At 39.6% G+C, this 26,464-nt stretch overlaps 1 protein-coding gene across 1 annotated transcript; it reads left to right on the forward strand.

Moving 5' to 3' along the window:
* Window positions 1–1,814: 1,814 nt before the first annotated feature.
* On the forward strand, window positions 1,815–17,641 carry LOC108923749 (G protein-coupled receptor kinase 6-like). The gene is made up of 16 exons (XM_018734696.1): window positions 1,815–1,998; window positions 3,792–3,887; window positions 9,105–9,217; window positions 9,873–9,950; window positions 10,182–10,282; window positions 10,377–10,469; window positions 11,341–11,404; window positions 12,056–12,196; window positions 12,829–13,019; window positions 13,122–13,159; window positions 14,196–14,285; window positions 14,911–15,119; window positions 15,221–15,358; window positions 16,694–16,831; window positions 17,178–17,312; window positions 17,465–17,641. Exons 1-16 carry the CDS (start codon window positions 1,944–1,946, stop codon window positions 17,522–17,524), a joined length of 1,740 nt encoding a protein of 579 aa, XP_018590212.1. The 5' UTR covers window positions 1,815–1,943; the 3' UTR covers window positions 17,525–17,641.
* The last annotated feature ends 8,823 nt before the right edge of the window (window positions 17,642–26,464 follow it).

Here is a 26,464-nt window from a genome sequence, read left to right on the forward strand (position 1 = left end):
GACTCAGGTTCCATTCATAATACTACTTGGACTAAAACATATGATGAAAATATTGTTTCCAGCAACGGCCTTCCTGGTACCTCTATCATTCCTAGGAAGACTACAGAGTCGGTAGGTAGCACCCTCTTGAGGACATGGGCAGACTTCTCTAAGAACATCTTCCATCATGGTCCCTCTCCACAGAGCTCAGGCCACAGCATCTTAGCCTGGACCCTTTTACAACAAGGAGCTCCATAGCAGGAGGAAGACCACACTGTCTAACAGTACCATCCCACCTCCTGCATCAGCTCATGCTCTTTAGGTGAAGGTCCTTCTTGGTTAGTTTCTGTTTAACTCAACAAGTATCAAGTAAGCAATAAATTGTGTTGGAATGTGTTTGTACAGTGGAGGGGTGTTTATTTTTTTTAAAATCTGTACTTCATTTAGTGATTTCATTTACTGAACAGGTGTCAATACTTGCATACAACTTGATAGAGCATGTGGGGTATTTGTCTCAGCTTTCTAGTAGTTTGGAACTACTCTACTACCTGTTAAACATTATAGCTTAATAAAAATTGTAAGTTTTTTAAGAAGCTGTTCATTGAATGCCCACTGGTCTTATAGTGCAAGCATATATTGCGAACGTTAAAACCGGTTCTGCTTCATTTTCTGGTTGATGTCAGTCTAGACTTAACACAGTTCTGTATACAGTACACTGTCACCAGGAGTGATGAGGTGCAGAACAGAATCAAGCAAACCTTTCAACCTCCTTAAGATCTCCAGTCTTTAGTCAAGGGTAGAAACACTGAGGAGGTACAGCCATATAACAAGCATCAATGGTCTGGCAAAGTCCATGTTCCAAGGCACAGTGCCAGGTGTAAGAAAGAGAGGCAGACAAGATTAAAACATATGCAAATAGACCATGGTTGGTCCAAAAAGAGCAGCAGCCTATGGAGACGGGTGGAGAGAAAGTGTGAGAAACTTAAAAAGAAAATGTGATTCATCAGACCAGGCCACCTTCTTCCATTACGCCGTAGTCCAATTCTAATGCTCACGTGCCCATTGTAGGCACTTTCGGCAGTGGACAGGGGTCAACATGGGCACTCTGACTGGTTTGCGGCTACACAGCCCCATATGCAGCAAGCTGCGATACAGTGTGTGTTCTGACACCTTTCCATCATGGGCAGCATTAAGGTTCTCAGCAATTTCTGCTAAAGTAGCTCTTCTTTGGGATCGGACCAGACTGACTAGCCTTTGCTCCCCACGCGCATCAATAAGCCTTGGGCGCCCATGACCCTGTCACCAGTTCACCTCTTGTCTTTCCTTGGCCCACTTTCGGTAGGAGGTGCTCTGACTCAGTTGTCTGGCGAGCACAATTTGCACAGATCCTTACACTTGTCCATTTTTCCTGCTTCCAACACATCAAATTCAAGCACTGGCTGTTCACTTGCTGCCTAATATATCCAATTGACAGGTGCCATTGTAACGGGATGATCAATGTCATTCACTTCACCTGTCGGTAGTTTTAATGTTGTGGCTGATTGGTGTATGTGTTAATATTTATGTGTTAATTGTATATTTTCAGAGTGTATTAAAAGTAATAAATAGCCGTAAAAATGATTTGCATAAAATAATACAATCTGAATTACTTTTCTACCCAACAGTAGAAAGGAAGGTTTAAGAACTTGTAAAAAGGGCTGAAGACCGATTGAATGAATATATTCAGCCCTTGAAGGTTCAGGACGCAGTTAAGGCGTGGTTTCAAAATACTGTTTATTATTCTACCTGAAATGTCATTGGACACCACGAACTGTTGTATGGGCGTGTTCAAAGCCGGCAGGTGAGTTGTAGAGTGAAACCTAGAGCAGACAGGTGAGCAGGGACAACGAGTTAGCCTGCACCGCGGGAGAATACGTATTCTTAACCAGCTCGGCAACGAGTTTTGGTTGACAGTAAACAAGAAAATGATGGAAATTGATGATATTGTGGCCAACAATGTCCTACTGAAAGCCAGAGAAGGTAAGGGGAGGTGGGGGGTCTACTGCTTTAACCTCTGCACAACCCTGCCTGGAAGTTTGGCAACCAGAATTTTTGGGGGAGGGAAACTGAAAGTGTCAGTTTGCTGGTACCGTGTTGTTACTATTAATAATACTGCGCGCACACACGCGTAATGTGACACCTATTGCATGTGTTACAACACACAGGCTCCATATTAAATTAATGCTTCTGATTGCCTGCTTCTTACGTTGTACTAATTCTATAATCTGCAGTCTAACGATATAGCTGGTCAGATAAATACTGAATTCTGCAATTAAATTTTTAAAATGGTTAAGTGGCTCTATGTTTCCAAGTCAGTGTTTAACTAGCAATTATCCATTATTTTATGCCATTAACTTGTATTTGATGCCTTTCTGCTATGTGACTTGCGATGATGTATACGCTATAGTAGTCTCACGTTATTTCGTATGTAGGTTTTTTAAATTTTTTTTATTTTTGGCTATAGGGGCAGCTGGTAACATAGTGGTTACAGTTGCTGCCATTGGATGCAAAGGTTGCAGGTTTAAATCCCCCTACAATTCTTTCCTTACCCTTGACTATAAAGGATGACTGTCTACAGTAGTGATGCAGTCTACTAGTGTCAACAGTCCTTTTTGTTAAGGGCTATTCTTTGCTACATGGATCCATCATTCTTGCATGGTTGAGATGCAGTGTTGTGTTCCAGATGTAACTGGAAAACTAACAGTGCTGCTCAAAATACATCCACCCATTATTGGTAACTGCTTGTCCATTGCAAGGTCACAGTGGTCCAGAGTCTAGGTCGGGAAGGATGGGGAATGAGGCAGGGTACACCCTGGAAACACTTAAAATAATTTAGCATCACCACATTTCTGAACCGCTGGTCCCATACGTGGTTGCGGGGAACCAGAGCCTACCCGGTAACACAGGGCGTAGGGCCGGAGGGGGAGGGGACACACCCAAGACAGGATGCCAGTCCATCACAAGGCACCCCAAGTGGGACTCGAACCCCAGACCCACTGGAAAGCAGGACCCGGTCCATCCCACTGCACCACCGCACCCCCCATTTAGCATCACCAGTTCAACTGAAATATATGTCCTCTGACTGTGGGAGGAAACCAGAGCACCTGGCGGAAACTCATGCTAACACATGGAGAACATGCAAACCCCATACATTCCGAGCTGGATTTGAACCCACAGAACCCAGAGTGGCCCACATTGTACTGCCCAGCTCAAAGCACCAAATCCTTGAATTGCAACTCCTCAGTGCTACAATGTTAAACTTTGAAAATTAGAAATTGAAAAATTCTTTAATTGTTAAACAATCAAACTTTGAAACGTATAAGCTAATAATTGGAACGATTGGAGTTTGCAGTTTTTTTTTGCTGTCTAGTCGACCTTCAGATTAAGGTAATAGTTAAAACTGGAAATGCTGATGTGCCACAGGTCTCATTAAATTCTCTAAAGAGCAGGAATCTGTTTTCATGGTGATGATGGTATTGTAAGATGCTCTTGAATTACATTACATTTATTCATTTAGCTGATGCTTTTCTCCAAAGCAGCTTACAGTATTAAGCTTTTATACAGTTGGGTAATTTTTACTGGAGTAATTTAGGGTGAGTACCTTGCTCAAGGGTACTACAGTTGGAGGTGGGAATCAAACCTGCAACCTTTGGAGCCAGAGGGAGTAGCGCTAACCACTACATTACCAGCTGTCCCATGCATTGTACCCTTAGTTGTATCCCATACAATATTCTGTGTTCTATCATCCAGTATCTGTTCATTCTACTTAACAGCAGGGCTTGGGAAAAGGAAAGGAAAGAGTCGGAAATGGAAGCAGATGCTCAGATTTCCTCATATCAGTCAGTGCGAAGACATTCGGGGGACGATTGGTAAGAAAGGCTCACTTTGGAATACATGTCATTCATAAAGCAGAGAAATTTGTACACTAACTTGTTAAAGTGATCATTGCGAGATGCTTCTCTGTACAGGAAAATGTATTTGTAATGGTCTGATCAAACTTTTGTAGCTAGGGTTCAGTATTTTTTTTAATAGCCCTTATTACTCACAAAATGACCAACCTGGGTAATAATTTAACAGAAACTCCATAAGGGTAAGTTTTTTTTTTTTTTTTTTTTTTTTTTTTAATTTAGAGTGGCATCAAATAAACACTTGCATACAATCTAGGATGCAACTATATGAATAAATCAATCAATTAAATAAGCGAAAAGTAATCAAGAAATCTACTAATTAATAAAAGGGTTTTTGAACTAAAGATTGCTCATCAAAATCCTTTTCTTCATGTGCAGTGTTTAGTAGTAACCACTGAGAAATTTTGCTTTAATTAAGTTTAAGACAAAAGATGTCAGTGTACGGGAGAATGCATGTACAGTCATCTGCAGAGATCAGAACATCTGGTTTATGAGAAGTCGAGCTGACGAATGTTTCGTTTAGTAACCCGACTTTAATTTACGAAACATTTCCTTGTTATCACAAAGTCTAAATTTGGATTTCATGTGCTTCCCAAGAGCTTGGTGGCACAAGACCAGAGCCACTGTGTGACTGTCTTCTCATTTCTGGTTTGGCTTGTGCTGCAGTGATTTCTTAACCCCCACGAGTCCTTGTTTAAACGTTTCACCTTTTATGACATCAGTGATCATGGCACCATTTCGACCTTCCACAACATGTCAACTCGTACACCTAGGGTGAATTACTTTGCATCGTTTTCTTTGATTTCTTTAGTCTTTACTGTTCTGTTTTTTTGCATTAAAGGCTGAATTAATTCATGAACATTGAATGTCATGCATTTGTATGTGGTGAGTTTTTGTTGAGTGTACGATTCGTAATAGCCACGAAATAGCTGAACGAGCGCAGGTAGACAGCTACGTATATAGTATTATAGTCATTAATGAAGGAAAACTGCTTTGCTGTGTGTCGTGATAACTAAAGTTAGCTATTGAAGTAATAATGTCCATGTTAATGGGATTTGGTGCTATGTTACCATAAACTGGTGTCAGTTTTGAGGCTTGGGAAGACATAAAAATTATTCCCTTTGAAAGTAATGGTAGTTACTTAACTGAGTTACAAAAGTTCAGCTTGCAAAAAATTTTTATGGAATGAATTTCCTTCCTAAAGCAGGGGAAGGTTATTTAGGTATGTGTAGGGTGTTGCTGTGCATGCTTCAGCCACAAGGAATTTGCAAGCGAGGCCTTGGTTGCGGCTCGGTGTGTTTCTATGTACTTGTAAGTATGAGGACGAAGCAATAATGGGAACGAGACAGAGACTGGTGTGTGTCGGTGGAAGATCTGATTCCATGTACTGTTGGAGAAAGAAAACAGATACAGTATGCTGAGCTTAACAAAAATGTATAGCATGTAAGAAACAACATTAAATATGAAACAGCTTCAGTATCTTCTGTAATATTCAGCGGCAAACAGTGTTGCAAGTGGTATATGCGACATTAACTGCATAATGAACTCCTACTTATTCGTATCCTGATGTTTGGCCTTAGTTGTATAGTGATGTCATCAGTCCCAAGGAACAGCTTTTTTGGGGGGGGTCAATATGGTCTATGTAGCTATGGTGATGACTGAGTTCTTTCAAGTTTGTATTGTGACATTGATGATTCATGAAGTGCTGCGATCTGCCCGCTCTTTTCTTCTGAGACCCTCTGATTAATTTTGAGGGTCTAAGATTATGTACTGTTTTTAAGAGCTGCTACTTTTAATCTATCCGGCTAAAGAAAGCTGAAATATTTTGAGCAACATTTTTTTTTTAAATGCAAGGCCAAAACTGATGGTTTCTTTGAATGATACCGTATTTATCTGCAGCCTTTTGTACGCAGGCTATTGAGCGTTAAATGAAGTTCACCAGGTTTTACAATTTTACAGTCGACTAGAACGGGGAAGTTTTAGCTTCACCTAATTGTCAATTTGTGATCAGGGTCAAGACACCCTTTTTATATACGTGCTGATGGCATCAGAAGTAGAGGGCCACACACTAACCTTCTTGAGTGTTTGGCAAGTAAAGGAAAGGCCTCTACTAGAAGGATCCTGATCACGTGTCGCTATCCAACCCCCTCCTTCTGACCACTAATGTAATTTCACTTGCACTTATGGACGATGCAATTTCAGGAGGTCAGAATCTCTTAGAATTATTTAAATATAGGTAACAGGAGTTTCTAATGCTATGCAAATGTCAGTGGTGTGTATGGATTGGCCTTTCTGTGGCCACTGGGGTCTTTAGTCATAATACTTGCCCTTTAGACGTTTCGAAGTTCTGACTTGAATCTTGTGGTGAAGAGTCTTTCTCTGCACATAAGAGGAAATGCAAACTGATTTAAAATACCGGATGGAAAGAATCAAAACTAAAAGTGAAATCTTGCCCTACGTTTTTATTAAGCTGTGATTGTAAACCTATAAATAAAATAAAAATGTTAAAAATGCTGTTTACGGAGGCACACTTAAATCTGAAAATATGACAGGTAGAGCCCATCCCGGAATCATAAAGACCAAGGCCAAGTAGGAAACACACTCATTCACATACTACATGGAATTTCAGAGTCACCAGTTCAGCCGATATTCATGTTTACAGAGTGTGAGAGGAAACTAGAGCACCTGGAGGACAACATGCCAACTCCACACAGACTAAACCAGATTGAAACGCATGTCTGAATAAACAGTGCAGGTACTGCGAGGCACCAGCAGTACTTGCTGTATCCAGCATTGTGTGAAATTAAAAAAATAAGTACAATAATAAGATTTATTTTTTCTAAATAGAATGCTGGTATACAAGAAGCGTATTACATTCTTTGCCAAATCTGGACATCTGTTGGGCTGTGCTCTCTGAACTGGGTTTCTCCCTAATATTCACAATGAAAATTCTTTAAAAGAAACATCTAATTCTGCCTCTGCCATCCATGGTGTGATTATCAGAATAATTCATAACATCTTGATTTTTTTAGAGGTTGACTTCTGCCTATATTATCATGGAAATGTTTGTTTTCCAAGGAAGAAAATTACTAAAATATCTGTGCACAGAAAGAATCCGTGGGAACCTTACAATGTTGCAAGTGATAATGTTTCATGTGCTATAGAGTTTTAAACTTGTCGGATATAGTTGAAGACACCACATGAGTTATGAAATCTGGAAAAACATTCAACACAGTAAAAAATTTATACTACATATTTGATGTACATATATATTTTAATGGGGGCTAGTTTCAAGAATGTGTTTAGATGTTACTAGTACATAAGTATTATGAAGTGACCCCAGTCGGTGCACAGTTGTGATTGGTTGATTGGTTTGATTGGTTTCCAAGTTGGACCAGATTTATTCACTCCAAAATGTGCAAAAACAGCGGTGAACACTAACTGAATTACATCGATTGACATGATACACTTTAACCTATTCTATTGGAGAACCACATGATTGACGGAGTAGCTACAGAAAAAAAAGTTGCTTAGGGAATGCTGAGAAATTCTGCAATAATGTTTCTGAAGGGTAAATTGAAATTTTAGTTGCATTCAATTTCTGTTTCACTATCGTTTCTCTTTTTTTTCTTATTCTTCCTTACTTCTTCTACATTTCAAAATGTTTCAAACCTCCAAAAAAAAAAAAAAAAAAAATTGTAGACCCACTTGTCAGGGTGAAATTCTGTGTTGGGATTCACAGATGAAATTCACGGATGAAAAAAATCAAGTTTTGTAATGTAATGCCTCCTTTGACGTTCATTATATTTGGCATTGTCATTTGACATCCATTCTAAACAGTCAAAAAAAGTAATTGTCTTCAAAGAGTATCAGATGTCCAATCAGTTGTCTCAAAGCTTCTCGCTCTTTTTGTCCAACGATTTTCATTGTTGTGTGCAATTAGTTATTACATGATAATGTATCTATTATTCACTTGTCTCACTTATGTCTGCACATGTTGAGGAAGGGTAGCCAAAATGCATCCGTGGTTTACTTTTACCTCTAATAAAAGTATGCAGTCAGGGCGTTGGCCTTTTTGTACTTTATTTTCAAATTGGAGAATTTTTCGTTGTGAGAATGTCTTTGGACCATTTACATCTTCTATGACAGCAACTACATGTGTTAAAAGCTATAGGTGGTCCTTAAGTTAAAACATGCAACTTAGATTTTACATTTACATTTTCATTTATTTAGCAGACGCTTTTCTTCAAAGCAACTTCCAATGAACTCTATGTAGTGTTATGAGCCCACACTCCTTATTCACCGCGGTGACTTACACTGCTAGATACACTACTTACAATGGGTCACTCATCCATACATCAACTTAAGACCACCTGGGCTTACAAAGTAGGTCCCTTTAACCTTATTATATTATTTTTCTCGATGTTTAGCCGTAACATTTAATGAGGACCTGATGTTCAATAACTTCGGCTGGTAGCACTTCCGCAAGACACCGTATCTGTTATTTTTTGGGTCTCAGTCAGCGTTTGGGTGTCTAGCAGTGACTGCCCTTTGTTTACAAACATTTTCGCTTGTTATTACTTTTTACTTAATTTCTTAAAATTTACTATATGCATTTTTAAATTCAGAATTTATGAATTTAAAATGCGTACAATGCAAAAAGAGAGTGTTCATTATTAATGAATAAACTGTATTCATGAAAGCTAGTTCTGTCTTTAATTTTATAATTACTGCACTGTATTTATCTTGTTATTCTAATATGAATAATGCAATTAATAACCGAACAGGTAATCCATCCTTTGTCAACTGCTGCTTGTCCCAAGCAGGGTCGCGGCAAGCCAGAGCCTAACCCGGCAACCCAGGGCACAGGGGACACACCCCAGTCCGTCGAAAAGCACCCCAAACAGGGCTCGAACCCCAGCCCCGTCACACAGGGGGCACCGGCCGAACCCGCCACGCCGCCACTCCCCCCGGAATAGGGGAGGATGATAATAATAATTAATAATAATTGAGCAGAGCCCTGTTGTAAGAGGAGGACCACCTGTATATGGCTGATCAGTACTGGTTCATCAAGTGAAAACAGACAACTCCATCCAGCACAGCTGACAATGTGTTATTTACAGAACGCGATATACTGTATGTTTCAGTCATGCCCCCTTTTCCCGGCTGTTTGAACAGAGAAGGACTACCGCAGCCTTTGTGAGGTGCAGCCGATCGGGCGTGCGCTTTTTCAGCAGTTCTGTAATTCCACGCCTGACTTGGCACCGTGCATCAATTTCCTGAATGCGGTGGTAAGTCTACTAACTCAGCTAACCTGAGCCTTTTTGCATACCCGCATTTCATTCAACACATTTTCTAGAAATTAGGAGAAACGGATTATTAGTAGAGTACTGCATATGCTTCTACATTTATTCGTTTAGCTGACACGTTTCCCCAAAGCGAATTACCGTGTTTAGCTACTTATAATTATGGACCCATTTATACAGCTGGGTAATTTTTACTGGAGCCATTTAGGGTGAGTACCTTGCTCAAAGGTACTGCAGCAGTACAGCCAGTACAGGAGTCGACATTTCCTTTATTTCTTTATTGCTCCCAAGAAACAAATGTGCTCTCTGTGAAACCCAAATACTGGAAAAGCTACTATACTGTACATCTCATCTCATTCTTCTCTTGAGAGCAAAGTCCTCAACTGCCATTACTTCTAGTAGCAGTTCTTTTTTTTTTTTTTTTTTTTTAGATATAATTCAAATTTCATTTATTTTTCTAGTAAATTTTTTTGTAATGGAAATGGTTTACTGGTGCTATGGAAAAGAGCCACAGGGGCAGAAGGTGATTTATTTTTATATATATATATATATATATATATATATATATATATGGCTATTTAATTTTTTTTTTTTTTTTTTGAAAAAGCAGTTAAACTTTGCTCTACTTTTCCCTTCCCAGGCTGAATACGAGGTCAGTCCAGATGGAAAGAGGAAGGAGGATGCGCAGAAGCTCATTAACAAGTACTTAAACCCACAGGTAAACCTGGGAAGTAAATCACCCCCGTGCCTTTGCTTATGTTGTACCGTGTAATTTGTTTCCGAAGCGGTTGCTTTTCTTTCTTCACGTGATAGTCATTTTGTGTTTTTCTGTAGCCGTGCAATAACATTGCTTATGCTGCAGCTTGGAATCCACAACAGTGTCGTTACTATATATAGTACTGTTGTGCCATTGTCTCAAGCGATGTGACAACTATATATTTTCCCACAGTCAGAAGGACACATTCCACAGATACCTGCGGGGGTTTTCAGGAAGTGTTCAGAAAAACTGCACCAAGGGTATTGCACAGAGCTCTTCGAGGAGTGCGAGAAGTGAGTGAGTCTCGGACCCCCTCGATCACCCTTGGCCCGCTGATGCTCAGGGGCCTGCTCACTGCTATTATTTTTTGTCGTTTATTCATGGCAGATTGATCCACGGCTTCCTGAGCAGACGCCCCTTTGCCGACTACCTCGAAAGCATGTACTTCGACCGATTCCTGCAGTGGAAATGGCTGGAGATGTACGTGCTGCCCACGGTTTCTTGCTGGGTGGCAATATGATGTCCGATTTGCCTTCTGGTGCTTAACTGGGAAAAGTACCCAGGAAAATAAGATTTGTTAGTACCTGAGTAGCTGCATTCTTGAGTGACAGTTAGAGATATGCTAAAGGAGTATATATTTAGCACACTTGATATACCTGACTTTCCTACTTTTTTGGCCCTAAATTGATTTACTTTACTGAACTGGAAATGCACCTTACCCACGTGTTTTACTGAGTAGGAATGTCTGACGTAGGTGGGATGGGCCTATCTATCCCCCCAGGGCTCTGAAGGGATGGGACTGCCTTCCCTTAGTTTATTAATAGTACATAACACTATACAAAGCGTTAGGGTTACGAAATCCCTAAGCATGAATCTGTGTCCTTTGTTAATTATTTGTTTCTGTTTCATTTGTTCACGGAAAGCTATTGAGAGGAACACGTGAAAAAATTAAAAAGTGTACGGAGGTGGAGGGGAATACACAGACAATTTCTAATAAAGTTTCATCAGCATGCATAGGGATTTTGTGGCCATCCTGTACAAATTTTATTGAATCTATACCGACTTTATCCTCGTATTATTTTCTTTCATCCTGATCAGGCCCTTGTATAGTGTTTCTAAATTTATTTTATTTATTTATTTATTTATTTATTTATTTATTTTAAATCTTGGGTTTGTCAAAAATATGATGTTAAAGATCTTCTCTATGTGTATTGTGACCTATCTGATGAGTCAAATAATCAAATCCATGCCAGTAAGGTAGTTTAACTTGTTTTGTATTAGAAATATGAATATAAGAAATATGCTAGAAATATGCTCTTTATTAAGTGTGTTTTTCCACTTTGTTTTGCAGGCAACCAGTATCAAAAAGTAATTTCCGCCAGTACAGGATGCTTGGAAAGGGAGGCTTTGGAGAAGTGAGTTAATGTGTTCAGTTACAGCTGAACTAGTCTAAGGGTTTCGTTCAGATGACCCCAACATTGGACGACTCCATCTTTAGTCGAAAATCATCTTATATTATATGAGCCCTAAGGATGTATAAACAATTAAAAAAGCTTTGCTATATTTTCTCACAAGTTTCACACACTATTCGTGTTAAAATAATATTAATATCGACTAATAATATAAATAGATTATGGCATTGTATTTTCATGCTGCACTAATATTTTCCCTTTTATTTACATATTTTTCTTTTCACTCACTTTTTCACTTGCTAGGCATTGTAAATAAAAAAAAATGTTTTACAAAAAGATAATCGCAAACAAAACACAAAGGCTGTTAGACAGTCAAACACGGCATTTTGAAGCAGCACTTCAAGTGATGTTAATGTTGTTGACATCACCAAATAATAATATATTGAAAATAATACAGTAAGGTAAATGGGATGACCGTAAGTCCAGGTGCGTGCAAGTCATATATGTTTTAAATCAAGGACCACCTGTATTATTTAACTTGGTTAGAGTCTGGAAATTGACCTCCAACACACACTTTGTTGAAATCATAGGAAACATGTAGGTCTGCTTTAAAATAATCTTTAGCGCTTCATTTCCTCTTTCCTTCTTCCTCAGGTATGTGCGTGCCAGGTACGAGCCACAGGGAAGATGTATGCATGTAAGATGTTGGAGAAGAAGAGAATCAAAAAGAGGAAAGGCGAAGCCTTGGCGCTGAATGAGAAGCAGATTTTAGAAAAAGTGAACAGTAGATTTGTGGTAAGTATTTGAGGGCTACTGTAGATGTTAAGTGACTGTTAGAGTTTTTCAAATAAGACTTGAAATGTTTTTTGACATTTACTGCTGGGGTCTACAGCAGACGATGAGTAGATGGATGGATGAATAGATAGATACATACATAAAAACTTTACTGATCCCAAATGACAGAGAGAGTGTGTTCCACTGATGTATGGATGAGTGACCCATTGTAAGTAGTGTATCTAGCAGTGTAAGTCGCCTTGAAGAATAAGGTGTGTGGGCTCATAACACTACATAGAGTTCATTGGAAATAAATGTAAATGTACAAGAGGAGAGTGGAATCAAACCTGCAATGTTGGGTCTAAGGGCAGTATCACCAACCACTACCCTACCAGCTGCCCCTAGACCAAAGCTTTCATTAACAACCCCTTTGGCTGATAACACTACATAGAGTTCATTGGAAGTCACTTTGGAGAAAAGCATCTGATAGAGAAGTAAATGTAAAATAAATGTAATGTAAATGTAAATGGAACTGTGCAAGTTACTGATTTTGACTGATTGATTTACCTCTGACCATTATAATGTTTATATACTATTATTAAAACCCTCAATATTAACAAAGCTGCTTTCCATGTATTTTTCTCCTGCCTAAGGTAAGTTTGGCGTACGCTTATGAAACAAAAGATGCTCTGTGCCTCGTTCTGACGTTGATGAATGGAGGTGACCTCAAGTTCCACCTCTACCACATGGGTGAGCATGGGTTCGATGAGCAAAGAGCAGTCTTCTATGCTGCAGAGCTCTGCTGTGGATTGGAGGACCTTCACAGGCAGAGAATAGTCTACAGGTATGAATCTCTGGTGAAACATCCAAAAATGGTTGAAACATGTATGAAACCTACAATTTTTCTCAGTGTTTCTGCAATTTTCTCCTTATTCTCTTTTCTTAGAGACCTAAAGCCTGAGAATATTTTATTGGATGATTATGGTGAGTAATGGGTGTCTTGATTTTCTGGTTGAGTATGTACAGAGACAGAATACCGTGTGTAACAGGATATAATGGTATGGGAGGGTACACAAGTGGTTTACCATTGCCTTCTTCTATGTATATTTTTGGGTTGTGAGCACAAAGAGAACATACAGACACCACACACCCTGAGCTGGATTCAGATCTACTCCTGAACAAGCGGTTCAGGAGGTGTGAGACACGGGTTTTACCTACTGCAAACAGGGGGACGATATTCGTCTAACCCCTCAGATGAGTCAACATAGCAGTAGCGATACAAAGGCAATAAGGTTACTTTGACTAACTGTCGATGAAATCACACAGCTCTACTGCAACCGGAGGTGGGGTTTCCGGGGGTCCGTCAAACATGCAGTGACGGTTCTAAGCACTACACTCCCTGCTGTGCTGATTCTACAGTAGTGAGACAGTGTAAGGACCATCTTTAATTATGCAAGGATTCTTTCAGGAGTCCATCCTTAAGTTGGACAATGTCAATATACTTTTGATTTTCTTCTGAAGAATTCACTACAGGTGGGGGGCGCGGTGGCGCAGTGGGTTGAACTGTAGTCCTACTCTCCGGTGGGTCTGGGGTTCGAGTCCCGCTTGGGGTGCCTTGCGACGGACTGGCGTCCCGTCCTGGGTGTGTCCCCTCTCCCTCCGGCCTTGCGCCCTGTGTTACCGGGTAGGCTCCGGTTCCCCGCAACCCCGTATGGGACAAGCGGTTCTGAAAATGTGTGTGTGTGTGTGAATTCACTACAATGCATGACAAATAAGGTGCAATTCAATTTCACTTTTCATGAAATTCTCTGGAATTTGTTTGCGTCACACCAGGACATATAACCATTACATCCTGTATTTGCCTTTGCTGGCAGAGACAAGTAGAAGAGATTTTGAGTTTTCTGGTTCTTGTGTTAGTGAGCACATTTCTATGCATGCATTTTTTGAATATGCATGAGTGTGCATATATCTCTGCCCATGTTTTGTTATTCGTGACCGTGGTCTCATTTTTCACATGAAGGTCACATTCGAATATCTGACTTGGGACTGGCAATCCATGTACCCGAGGGACAGACCATTAAAGGCAGGGTGGGCACTCTGGGCTACATGGGTGAGTACCCTACTGTACAAATGGATCAGCCAAAACTGTGTAGCCCATCCCATCATTTCACTCAGATAAGAAAGATATGGAAATGTCCTGAACATTTGTCTGGCTAATTACATAACATATTGTATGAACTTGCTCACTCGGAGGTACTTTAAGTGCATCAAAGCAACTGCGTGAATTCTTATGCATTCAATTATTTTCTGCTTTTATTTTTAGTTTAGTAAAATGTTTGGATTTTTTTCATGGACATTCTCAAGTACTTTGTGCTGATGAGTGGCAAAAATTCTTCATTAAATACATCATGGGTCAATGCTGCCATACAGTAAAATGTGAGAACGTCCCGGGGGTAAATACTTTTTATAAACACTTTACATGGGAAGTAGAGTATCCATGCTAAGGTCTGTGAATACTCCATACCCAAGTTTGATACCTTTTAACCAGTCTTTACTCTTATAGTTTATATAAAGATTTTGCATATCTATCTGTGCATGAATCCACGACAAACATCCTGTTTGAAATTTCAAGCAAATCCATACATTAGCTAAGTGTAGCCTGGAAGCATGAAAATGAACTTTAGCAAGGCTGTGATGCCAATGTGCTTAACATGTGTTTAATCTTTTGACTGCAGCCCCTGAGGTGGTGAACCACAAGCACTACACCTTCAGCCCAGACTGGTGGTCCTTAGGTTGTTTGATATATGAGATGATTGAGGGCTGCTCACCCTTCACCCAGGGCAAAAAGAAGCTTATTCGGGAGGAGGTAGAGGGGCAGGTTACAAATGGAAAGGAGAAGTACTCCAGCAAGTTCTCAGAAGACTCAAAGTCCGTGTGCCAGATGGTAACTACACTATACACTTATGTATAAGATAATTTTTTTTTTATTCTCGTGGCAGGATCTTAAACATACCAATACTTGTCTCTCCTTCAAACCTGCTCCAGTTGCTGGTCAAAGACCCCAATAAACGACTGGGTTGCCAGGGGGGTGGCGCATTGGAAGTGAAAGCCCATCCTCTGTTCCGACTGATCAGCTTTAAGCGGTTGGAAGCGGGCATGTTGAAGACACCCTTTGTTCCTGATGTGAGCTTCTGACCAGTTACTGTGACAACACACATTGCTGGATTGTGTGACACAGGATGTTGTGGAGCTAAACGACTACAGTACTGTTAAGTAACTTAGTCGAATTAACTTAGTACTGGTTTTCTCGTTTGGCTTTGAATGGTTTGAGAAATTACATTCTTATGGTTTGGCAAGACTGCATCTGCCATTTTATTCAGTATTACCATGTGCTACATGGCCTGAGCAATACATCTGTGAGTGGTACAATGATCAAGGAAAGAATGTAGTTGAAAATATATGAGTAATGAATACATGACAACTTTATCCCTGCCTGTTACTCTTTCGACTCAGAAATCAGTGATTTCTCTTTTGGTTGTAAAATATAGGTTTTTGTTTTATAACAAAGGCTCTTTTTAAGGAGAATTCCAAACTACAAGCAAATGTAAAATTTGCACAATGAACTGTTAACTCTCACTTACAGAGAAGTTATTACATTTAGCTGATGTTTTTCTCCAAAGAAACAGCGTAGGTCTACTTACAATTGTTTACCCATTTGTACAGCTGAGATATTTTACTGTAGCAATTTAAAGTAAGTACCTTGTTCAAGGGTGCTACAGCCAGAGGTGAGGATCAAATGTGTAACCTTTGGGTCCAAAGGCAGTAGCTCTAACTGCTACACTACCAGCTGTCCCCATTATTATTATTATTATTATTATTATTATTATTATTATTATTATTATTATTTTTATTTATTTATTTTTTTTTTCATCATTATGTAGGACACACACACTAAGGGTAAAATAAAGTCACCAATTTAACTGAAATACATGTCTTTAGACTTTGGGAGGAAACTGGAGCACCTTGAGGAAACCCATGCGAATGCTAGAAAAACACACAGACTTCATACAGAGGTTGAGTCTGCTGCAAAACCCATGCTGAGAATTACATTCCTAAAGCTAAGAAGACATGCCACACAAGAACCACAGAATAAGAGTAAAAAAAAACAGAAAATAATTTTAAGATAACAAGGAAAGCTTCACTGAATATGTTGGTCTGAAGCCTGGATTTAAAGGTGTCCAGAGCAGTCCTGATGTTCTGGAGTGAATTTTCAGTTTGATTTTGCATGTTTTCAAAAAAATAGACTAGCCTTTATCTATGATCTGTTTTTCTCATTTGAATTCATGAAACCTTTTTTCCCTCATGAGTACATCCTGCACTGAATTGCATTTTTATCCAATGGAAGCCTGTAATTGTCTTCAGATAAATAATTATTTTTTAAAAAAAGTGTTAATTTTGATTCATAATCAGTTGCCGTTTTTAGAAAATGACCCCCTTTTCCTGATACTGTTTCCACAGCCCATGGCTGTTTATTGCAAGAGTGTTCTTGACATCGAGGAGTTCTCTACCGTTAGGGGTGTGGAGCTGGAAGCTAAAGATAGCTTGTTCTACAGAGAATTCTGTACAGGCAGTGTGTCCATCCCTTGGCAGAATGAGGTCAGTCCACACACTATGTACATGGTCACTATGCTTTAATCAATGACCCAGTAATAACCTTAATTGACTCAAAGGGACATAATCTTTTTCGCAGAAAGACAGTGCAGAATGTACAGCAATCTGCGAACTGCTGAATAAATTTAACGTTTATTTCATGACTGAAATCTGTTGTAAGAAATATTTTAACTGAGAAAGTCAGTCCTGGGATTCTTACTGGTTTTCAGATGTTTCTGTCTTTTTAGTAGTACCTCGTATTTAAGTTACAAGTTATCGTGCAAGTTAATTAGGGACAGTGTTAATATAGGTCCCCCAGACTGATGAACCTGTAATGTGACTCTTCCTGAAGATGATAGAGACTGACTGCTTCCATGAGCTCAACGTCTTCAACCTGGATCACACCATGACCTCAACCTTGGAGGAGAGAAGTCCACCAACCCCCCAACCAAAACTAGGGTTAATGCAGACACTATGTTGCGCTCTGGTAATTTGTCAAGTATATATATTATTCAGTGTTCTCTCATTGATTGACAGTAGAGGCAAGTCTCTATGTGCGGTTCTCACAAGCCAAACATTAGCTGAAAGATTGAGTCTGATTGTTCTCCTGCTCTTTTGGTCTTATTCCCATCACTGCAGGGCTGCTGTGGGAACTGTAGCAACAGCAGGGAGGAGCTCATTGGAGAGCGACGCAACTGAAGCACACCAAAGCCTTGATAATTAAGGAAGTTTATATATTTGCAAAACTCGCAGGATGTGCCTGGTATAGCTCCTTCAGGAGCCAGCCAGAGGGCATTCTTAAGAGATGCCTGAATCACCTCAACTATTTCCAGTCAACATGGAGGAGCACTGACTCCAAAACTCTCTTGGATTACCATGCTCCTGAACCTCACAATCAGAATGTAGAGATACTAGATGTTGCGGTAAAACCTTTGGTTTTCTCCAAAGGCTCAGCTCCCCCATTTCACAACCACAGATTGGTCCAGTGTATGAAAAACTGCTGACGTTGCATCAGTCGGACTTTCAGTATCCTGTTTCCGTTTTCCAAAAAGTCACGAGGAAGACTCCGAGTACCCTACCCTCAATGAAGGAAGTCCATTTTCAATAAAAACCTGACGTTTCCAGATTTTTTTGGTGATGACAACTCGCTCTTCATCTGTGCTGTTTATTTTGTTATATATATATATAATGTTGCTTTGTGTGAATATAGTGCTTTAATTTTTATTAGAAGACTGTGAAATAGTGCGTCATTTTGTATAAGGTGTAACATCATCCACAGTAAAACCTAACCCGTTCCATTTTGTCTAGTTTCACTTCAGTATTGTGACACGCTGCAACGACTTACAATTATTTGCTCATCTATGCAACTGGGTTAGTTTTACCGGAGTAATTCAGAATAAGTGTGTTGCTCAAGGGTGGTACAGTGGGAGGGGGATTAAACCTAGGTCCTTCAAGTTAGAGACGGTGACGCTAACCCCAATGCTACAGACTGCCCCATTTTTGAGGTGTAAGGCTTGGAGAGATTGTATTAAATTCTTTCCACAAAAAAAAGGCTAGGTGAAATGCCCAATTTGCCCAAACTTCTGTATACAGCTGTATGTGTTCAGCATAAAAATCTCAACAATCCTAGTGCGTGTTCTCTGATGTACCTGCCTATTCGTGTGCTTTCCAGTGGTCTTTGAAAAGGGCTTCTTTGGGTGCTTTAAATTCTTTTGCTGCATGAAAGAATGAAGTCTTGAATGAGACTGATGAAGAAGTGTGTGCACACTCTCAAAATCAGCCCCAAGGTTTAGCTTGGGGTCCTGCATGACAATTGACTCTTTATTCAAGAGTGAACATGGTCAAGAGCAACAAGTGAAGCACTGTTGTAGAAGAAAGTTACCTTTGGGCAAACTGAACCTTTAACCAGTTAATCTTGGCTGTTAAATTTATTCATTTATCTGATGCTTTTCTCTAAAGCAACTTACAATGTTTGTGTCATAATTATTATAAGCTTACAATTATTGACCCATTTATACAGCTGGGTAATTTTACTGGAGCAATTTAGGGGAAGTACCTTGCTCAAGAGTACTACAACCAGAAGTGGAGACTGAGCCTGTGGATCCAAAGGCAGTAGCACTAACCATTATGCTACCAGCTGTCCTCTGTTATGCTCCTTTCATTGTTTAATATTTCTTATAGAAAATAAAATATTGCATTTCAAAATAAAATCTTGCATTTCACTTTAAATGGTTTGAAAATGTACAGCTGGTCATCGCTGGCACACAGTACTAGAATGTGATGCTGTAGCATAATTCAGTGTCTGGAATAATTTAATAGCTCATAAATTAATAAAACATCTCTGCTATTGCATGACATTATTTATTTTGTGCAACAATAGTTTTTGCGACAACAAATTTACACAGTAAACATTAAAAATAATTAGCTTCAGTATCAAGTGAAGGAAGAATGCATGATATAAGTTTGTGCTATCAGTGAAAACATACACTTTGGCCATTTTCCATGTTATGCACTTTGATATTCAGCTTTTTCTGTGTACTGAAATGTACAGACAAACCATATTGACAGGGCGACCCTGCGTCTCCACCCCCATCTAGCAATTTTTTTGCCATCACCGTAAAGCCTGGTGTAGGTTAAACTCAAACAATATGAAAAAAAAGCATATTCATGCTCAGTTTTTTCATTAGAATTCATGTCCTCGGACATGAATGAGCTAGACAGTCCTTCACTGCGGGAGGAAACTCAGCACTAAACTCTGATTGGTCTCTCTACAAGGGATAACTGACAGAGCCAATCAAATCAAAAGAAACTCTGACATCATTGTTCACACTAATACTGACATTTTAAAGACATAAAATTAAATCAATAAATGTGAAAAAATCAAAAATAATGAAAAAGGGTTAATGGGAAATGTAATGCAGTAAAAGTACTTTTTTTATATCCATGTACTTGAGTAAAAAGTCAAGCTGGAAGCTTAGTGGTTGGATCCAAAGGTTGCAGGTTAGAATCTCATCTGGCTGTAGTACCCTTGATAAAGGTACTTAGCCTAAAATTGCCCACCAAAATGACCCAGCGCTATAAATAGTAGAACATTTTTTTTTTTTTTTTAAAAGTTTAACAATGTGTGAGTGTCTTTGGAGAAAAGCATCACCTCAACGAGTAATATTGAAAAGTATCAGTGCCAGGAAGAACAATACCTCTGGAATTTGCTAATGCACACAATGAAAATGATACTACTGAACGATTATAAAATTATCTTAGAATTATATGAGCATAGCGGTTCAGAAAATGTGTGTGTGTGTGTATGTAGATACATATTCACATGCAATATTTTATTATGTTGAAATGTAAACATGCATTTAGGTATGTTCCTGAAAAAAAAAAAAAAAAACAGTAAAAAAAATCAAAATGAGAAAAGTTACTGTCATAGAATATATTTATAGAAAATATTTAATTGCAGAATTCTTGGCTCTACTTTTTAGCTTCTTCAAGGTTATCACTTTATTTCTCATACAGTTTGTTTCCTGCTTTTGGCAAAAGGCAACACCTGAATCAACTTCTCTACCATACTCATCCTGTCTGGTATCCTCTTCTTCCTTCTGGACACTCAGGTGATGATTTCGAGGATGAATGAAGGCTATGCGTTCTCTGCCTTGTCATCTGAGCCCTGATTGCCATCACAATGTGGAGGAGCGAGAAAGACCAGCACTCAGATGTTATCTCATCATACAGCAAAGGCCAAACAGAAAGAAAGCAACGCATGAAGACAACAATGTATTACTTTTGCATAATCAAATTCTGCTTTCTCTACACAACAAAATCAGCTCATGTTTCATTGCTAAAATGCGGTGTGCAGGGATTTCTGGGACTTGTCATTTTTTTTTAGCTCATATAATTCTAAACCAATGTTGTCACCGTTCATGGTATCATTTTCAATACATGCATTCGTTTTCCTTATCAGCGGCCCACTAGAAACCGATAAGCAGTAAAGAAACAAACCGGTCTAGGAATGAAGGGCACTGATTTTACGTTCGATGCAGTTGCCAGCCTAAACTGAACAAAGAAAGAAGATTCAGGTCATATTCTGAAGAAAAGGAACTTAAGCTGACCTTATATAAAAAAAGAACACCAGTGTGACTTATTTCTTAATTAAACAAATTAGAAAATAAATAATCCCTCCATTTTCAAAAACCACTTGTCCTGATCAGGGCTGTGGGGGTCTGGAACCTCTTCCACTGGGGGCAAGGCTGAGGGGGGAACACCTTGTGTTCTTTGTGCTCTTGCACAATTCTTAAAGTTTAGAGCAGCATCCTTATTTATTTTTTTTTGACATAGCTCATGACCTTCTTTGGTAATAACGTTTTCAGTTTTTGCGCTAGTGTTTTGTGACTGTTCTATATATTTGTCAGTTTTCTATGCATTTCATATAATATGAAGAAAGTTTCATTTGAACCAAAACATGCTTTTGAGTCTGTTGTTCAGTTTGATGTGAGATGTCTGAAGTTTGTGCAGTACAGTTTCTTTATTGTATTTTATCTTCAAAGTTTGGAGAAAATGAAGTAGAGTTTCAGGATATATCTGTAATGCAGACTGGAGAAAAGTGGCGTATACGCGCTTGTAGTGACTGTTTGTGCAGTTCACACACTTGCCACAAGGTGGGGCTAAAGCAATGTGCCAAATATGCCTGAAGAATTCCTACACTGTTAAAGCTTTGAATATATCATAATATATATATATATATATATATATATATATATATTTGTTACACTTGCTTGCAAGGTCTATGTAGATTTAAATGCTGCATAGGCAGTTAAAGTAGAGCAAGGGTTTCTTTTGCCTGCTTTATTTTGCTCATCCACAACTTGAGCTGGACAGACATTTGTTCATTTAGGTGACACTTTTCTCTGAAACAGTTTCCAGTTTTATACCAATTTATGCAGCTGGGTAATTTTACTGGAGTAATTTAGGGTAAGCACCTTGATCAGGAGTACTACAGCTAGGATTCAAACCTCCAGTCTTTAAGTCCAAAGTCAAAAGCTTCGAGCACTATACTACCAGCCATCCCTTACTTTTATTATTATTCTTATTCTCCTTCTTCTTATTATTATTATTGTTTAGAATATATATTTTATATTTTTATATAATAACAACAATCATCCCGTGACTGTACTTATTATCACCTGAAACCATACTTATCATGCAACTTTCTATAAACACGATGAAAATAAATTTACTTCATTTCCCTCTTCTTGAACAGCTATGATGTTTCTGAGCTTCAGATATTCATGAATATTCAAATATTTATGTATTCAATGAATAATCACCCATACAGTACTGCACAAACCTTCACTGAAAATATTTCATGCAAGTGTCAGAGTTCATTATGACCAAGGATCTCACTCTTTTACCATGTTACCCCCCAGTACGTATCCTGTGCCAGGCCGATGGCAGCATTCTTGGCATTGGGCTGAGTTTTGAAGCGGGACTGAACTTAAACACGGTGGCTAAGGTTCAAAATTCAAGATTTGTCGTTTTGAATTGTGTGTGAGCGTGGTGCCATGAGAAACATTTGTGCTGTTAGCTCAGCTTGTAGCCACACTGAGAGAATTTGTTTTTTTACTAAATAAACGGGACATTTCAGTGTATTTTGGAAGGGGAAACACGAGGCTCCAGTACCGCCCAGTGGAATTGTGGATCCTGGAGACCACCTTGATGATCCAACCTGTCCAGTGTGCAGCTGGGGGTCCGGTTCTGTGGTGGGCATCTGTGTGTGTGTGAATGTGAGTGTGAGTGAGTGCTTGCTCGCTGTCTGTTTCCAGTATTTAGACAAACACACCATGAATCAAAGCGTCTCATGTGCAGCAGAGGTTGTTCACTGATGCATAAAACCTGGAACAGTTTTGGTTGGATGTACAAAGCCTGTGGAAGTCAGTCCAAGTCCTGGACATGGGTATGTCTGACTGCTCCTTTCTCTGCTTTTTCAACTGCTTGTGTTTTTTACCCAGCAAAATGAGTTAACAAGCTGTATTACTTTCTATATATATATATATATATATATGTAAAGGGGGGATGTGGTGGCGCAGTGGGTTGGACCACAGTCCTGCTTTCCGGTAGGTCTGGGGTTCGAGTCCCGCTTGGGGTGCCTTGCGGCGGACTGGCGTCCCGTCCTGGGTGTGTCCCCTCCCCCTCCGGCCTTACGCCCTGTGTTACCGGGTGGGCTCCGGTTCCCCGTGACCCCGTATGGGACAAGCGGTTCTGAAAATGTGTGTGTGTGTGTGTATATATGTAAAGTCCTGCTCTCCGGTGCGTCTGGGATTTGAGTCCCGCTTGGGGTGCCTTGTGATGGACTGGTGTCCCGTCCTGGGTGTGTCCCCTCCCCCTCCAGCCTTATGCCCTGTATTGCTGGGTTTGGTACCAGCTCCCCACAACCCCGCATGGGACAAGTGGTTTCAGATGATGTGTGTGTGTAAATAAATATAAATATGTATATACAGGTTATGTCAATTTTTGCATTCATTATAATTTGTCGTGGGGGTGCGGTGGCGCAGTGGGTTGGACCGGGTCCTGCTCTCTGGTGGGTCTGGGGTTCAAGTCCTGCTTGGGGTGCCTTGCGATGGACTGGCATCCTGTCCTGGGTGTGTCCCCTCCCCCCTCCAGCCCTACGCCCTGAGTTGCCGGGTTAGGCTCCGGTTCCCCGCGACCCCGTGTAGGACAAGGGGTTTCAGATGATGTGTGTGTGTGTGTAATTTGTCAAAGTTTGCTGATTCAAAAACCCCACTAGCTCTTCTAGAGTGTCACTTTTAGTTTGTTACTTTACAGGCATTGGAAAATTTTAGGAGGCACCAGAAGTGCACCACATTCTAGAAAGTATACCAAAACTTTCTAGAAAGCATCATATGTAAAAGGTACTGAAATATTCGGTGGCTGGAACCCGGTGCCAGAATTTGCCAAAATTTGCTAACTACAACAATGCAAAATATTATTGTAAAAACTGAAATACTGAACTAACTAATACCAATAGAATGATTAATCTAACAAAACTGAATTGAAGAAAGAAAAATCAAAAAAATTTTCTTACATTTTGTTGTTTTATTTATGGTAACGACATTGTAATGCGTCAAATCTGAGGATTAATATGTTAAGATCTTCAGAGAAGTCGTACTCTTTCGAACAATTCTTTTTGTATTTAGAGCGGGACACTTTTAGAATCTCTGATATTTTGGATGGACCGCAATACAGAACAAGAATGCAAACAAATCACAAAGCAACGGGATGCACGGAAGGTTGTGGAATGCAGCCCCAGAGACCACCATGCACGTGATCAGCAGGACAGACTGAACTGTGAATTGTTAACTGGTGTTTATGTAAAGAGTGGCTGGAGTGCAGATGTTTCCTAAGCTGCTCTGCAAACATCTCCCAGATGAACCAAAGTGTGGCCTGTTGGGCACAAGAATGTTGGGGGGGTGGCATCTGGGGTCCCAGTGGTGCGGGCGGTGGGTGCCAATGTAATGATTCTTTGGGAGGAGCTTCCTTGTCAAGGAAGGAATGAGTGAAACAAGCAGGAACCAAGAGGTTGGACATGTAGACCAGGGTTTAAGGGGGTTGATGAGGAACTCACACAGGTTTGCTTATATTTAATTGATTTTTCATCTTGCCCTACCTCTCAATCTCTACCTTCCATCACGATGAAGATCACACCACTGCCTTCTCTTAGTCCTCATCCCAAACCAAGCAAAGGACTTGCTTTACTACATTTATCTGACACTTTTACCAAAAAGCCATACTTACAACTGTTTACCCATTTATAGAGCTGGACAGGTTTACTGGAGCAATTTTAGGGTAAGTACTTTGCTCATGGGTACTAGAGTTAGAGGTGAGGCTCAAACCCTGGACCTTTGGGTCTAAAAGCAGGAGTGCTAACCACTACACTTACAAGCACCATCTCCATTACCCACTGCCAACGGACAGGTGGTCCCCTACTTACATCACTGTTTCATTCAAAGAATCCTGTTGCAAATCAACTTCATCATAAGTCAAAAATCCCTTTACACTGTAAAACGAAAAAGATACATCATGAATTAACATGCAAGAATGGTGCGATGTATAATAGGACTTAGTCATTTTTTTTACTAACTTCACGCATTGTTCACATTGAAATGATACAAAAAGAATTGAATACTAATATAAATACATTACTGTAGTATAATTAGATTTTTACGTTGCAATATTATTCTATTATTTTCGTTTCCAAATCAGTCGTCTTTTGTTTTTTCTTTGCTGCACCAGCAGAACACTCACGTGTTCGCTTGCTAGATAAATAAATCTAGCAAGATAGTATTTATTTATTTATTCGCTTGTTAAATAAATAACAGACAAAAAGTTTTCCAGACAAAGAGGTCATCTTTAAATGTCACAACCGAACGTTGGGATTCAAAAACAATATAATTAGGTTAATGAGACAACCGTTAGAAGTCCAGGCAGCTGTAAGTTGCATATGTTGTAAATCGAGAATAACCTGTATATACTAAATGAGCACTTTCTTTTTATTATACATCTTATTATGTGAGCCCACAAAAGAGATTTTTTATAGCTGCTAAATTCACATCCACTGATGTAGTGAGATACTGAGCTAACTGCATTACAGCTCGGCGGAGTCTCTGGGTGTGGGGAGGATATTAATTATTCCCCAGCTGTCTTTCCATTTCTGTGACATGTTTATTACTGGCAAGAAACACACGTTGTCAATGATCACTTATTCTTACGGTATCTGTTATCTCAACATTACGGCCCATTAGTATTCTCTGGAAACCAATTCAATTAGCTATCTTCTGGGGGCTGCAAGCCATTTATCTCGCAGCACAAAGGATCCATCAGTGAGGGAGGGCTCAGCTGCCAGTGCGTCGCCTTGTCAGACCTGGTGCCACAGTGTGACTGTGTGTTATTGTCTCTGTGCCTTATGTGTGTATACGTGTGAATCTGCTTTTTTACTGGGTAACCGACACTTGTTTTTTGCTATCATTTTTTTTTGCTTTCGTTGCACATGTTCAATCAAGCACTGCAATATGAGTTGGTAACAGCCTGATAAATGACAGGATCTCTTAAGTAAATTGTGCCTTCAACCAAGATCCACATTTAATTATTTAGCTGACACTTTTTCCCAAAGTGACTTATAATGTTAAGTTACCCATTAATACAGGATGATAATTCTACTGGAGCAGTTTCAGACTTAAATATCTTCCTAAAGAGCACTACAGCCAGAGATGGGATTTGACCTGCTGACCTTTGCAGCTCTAACCAGTACACTACCAGAGCCCAAGTGCATGAGGTGTTTGGAAAGGTAGTGTCAAAATAATACCAATAAGAAGAAGAAGCACAAGAAGGTAGGTGGGTGAAGACTATGTACCATTGGCAACGTCCTTCCGGTCACGTATTTCTTGGTAAAGCCTGAGATATTATGAACCTCAACACTCCTCGCAAAAAAGAGACGATTGACAATCAAGAAAAGAACTTCACAGATACTGAGTTCAAGAAGGTCTAGGAAGATGTCAAAAAGGCAACACTGATAGGCAATATTGAGTCAAAAATGAGAACACCAACACTCACAGACTTTTGAGAACCAAAAAAGTCCAAAATATGTAG

The sequence above is a fragment of the Scleropages formosus genome, chromosome 3 (assembly GCF_900964775.1).
Source record: "Scleropages formosus chromosome 3, fSclFor1.1, whole genome shotgun sequence".
NCBI classification, from domain to species: Eukaryota; Metazoa; Chordata; class Actinopteri; order Osteoglossiformes; family Osteoglossidae; genus Scleropages; species Scleropages formosus.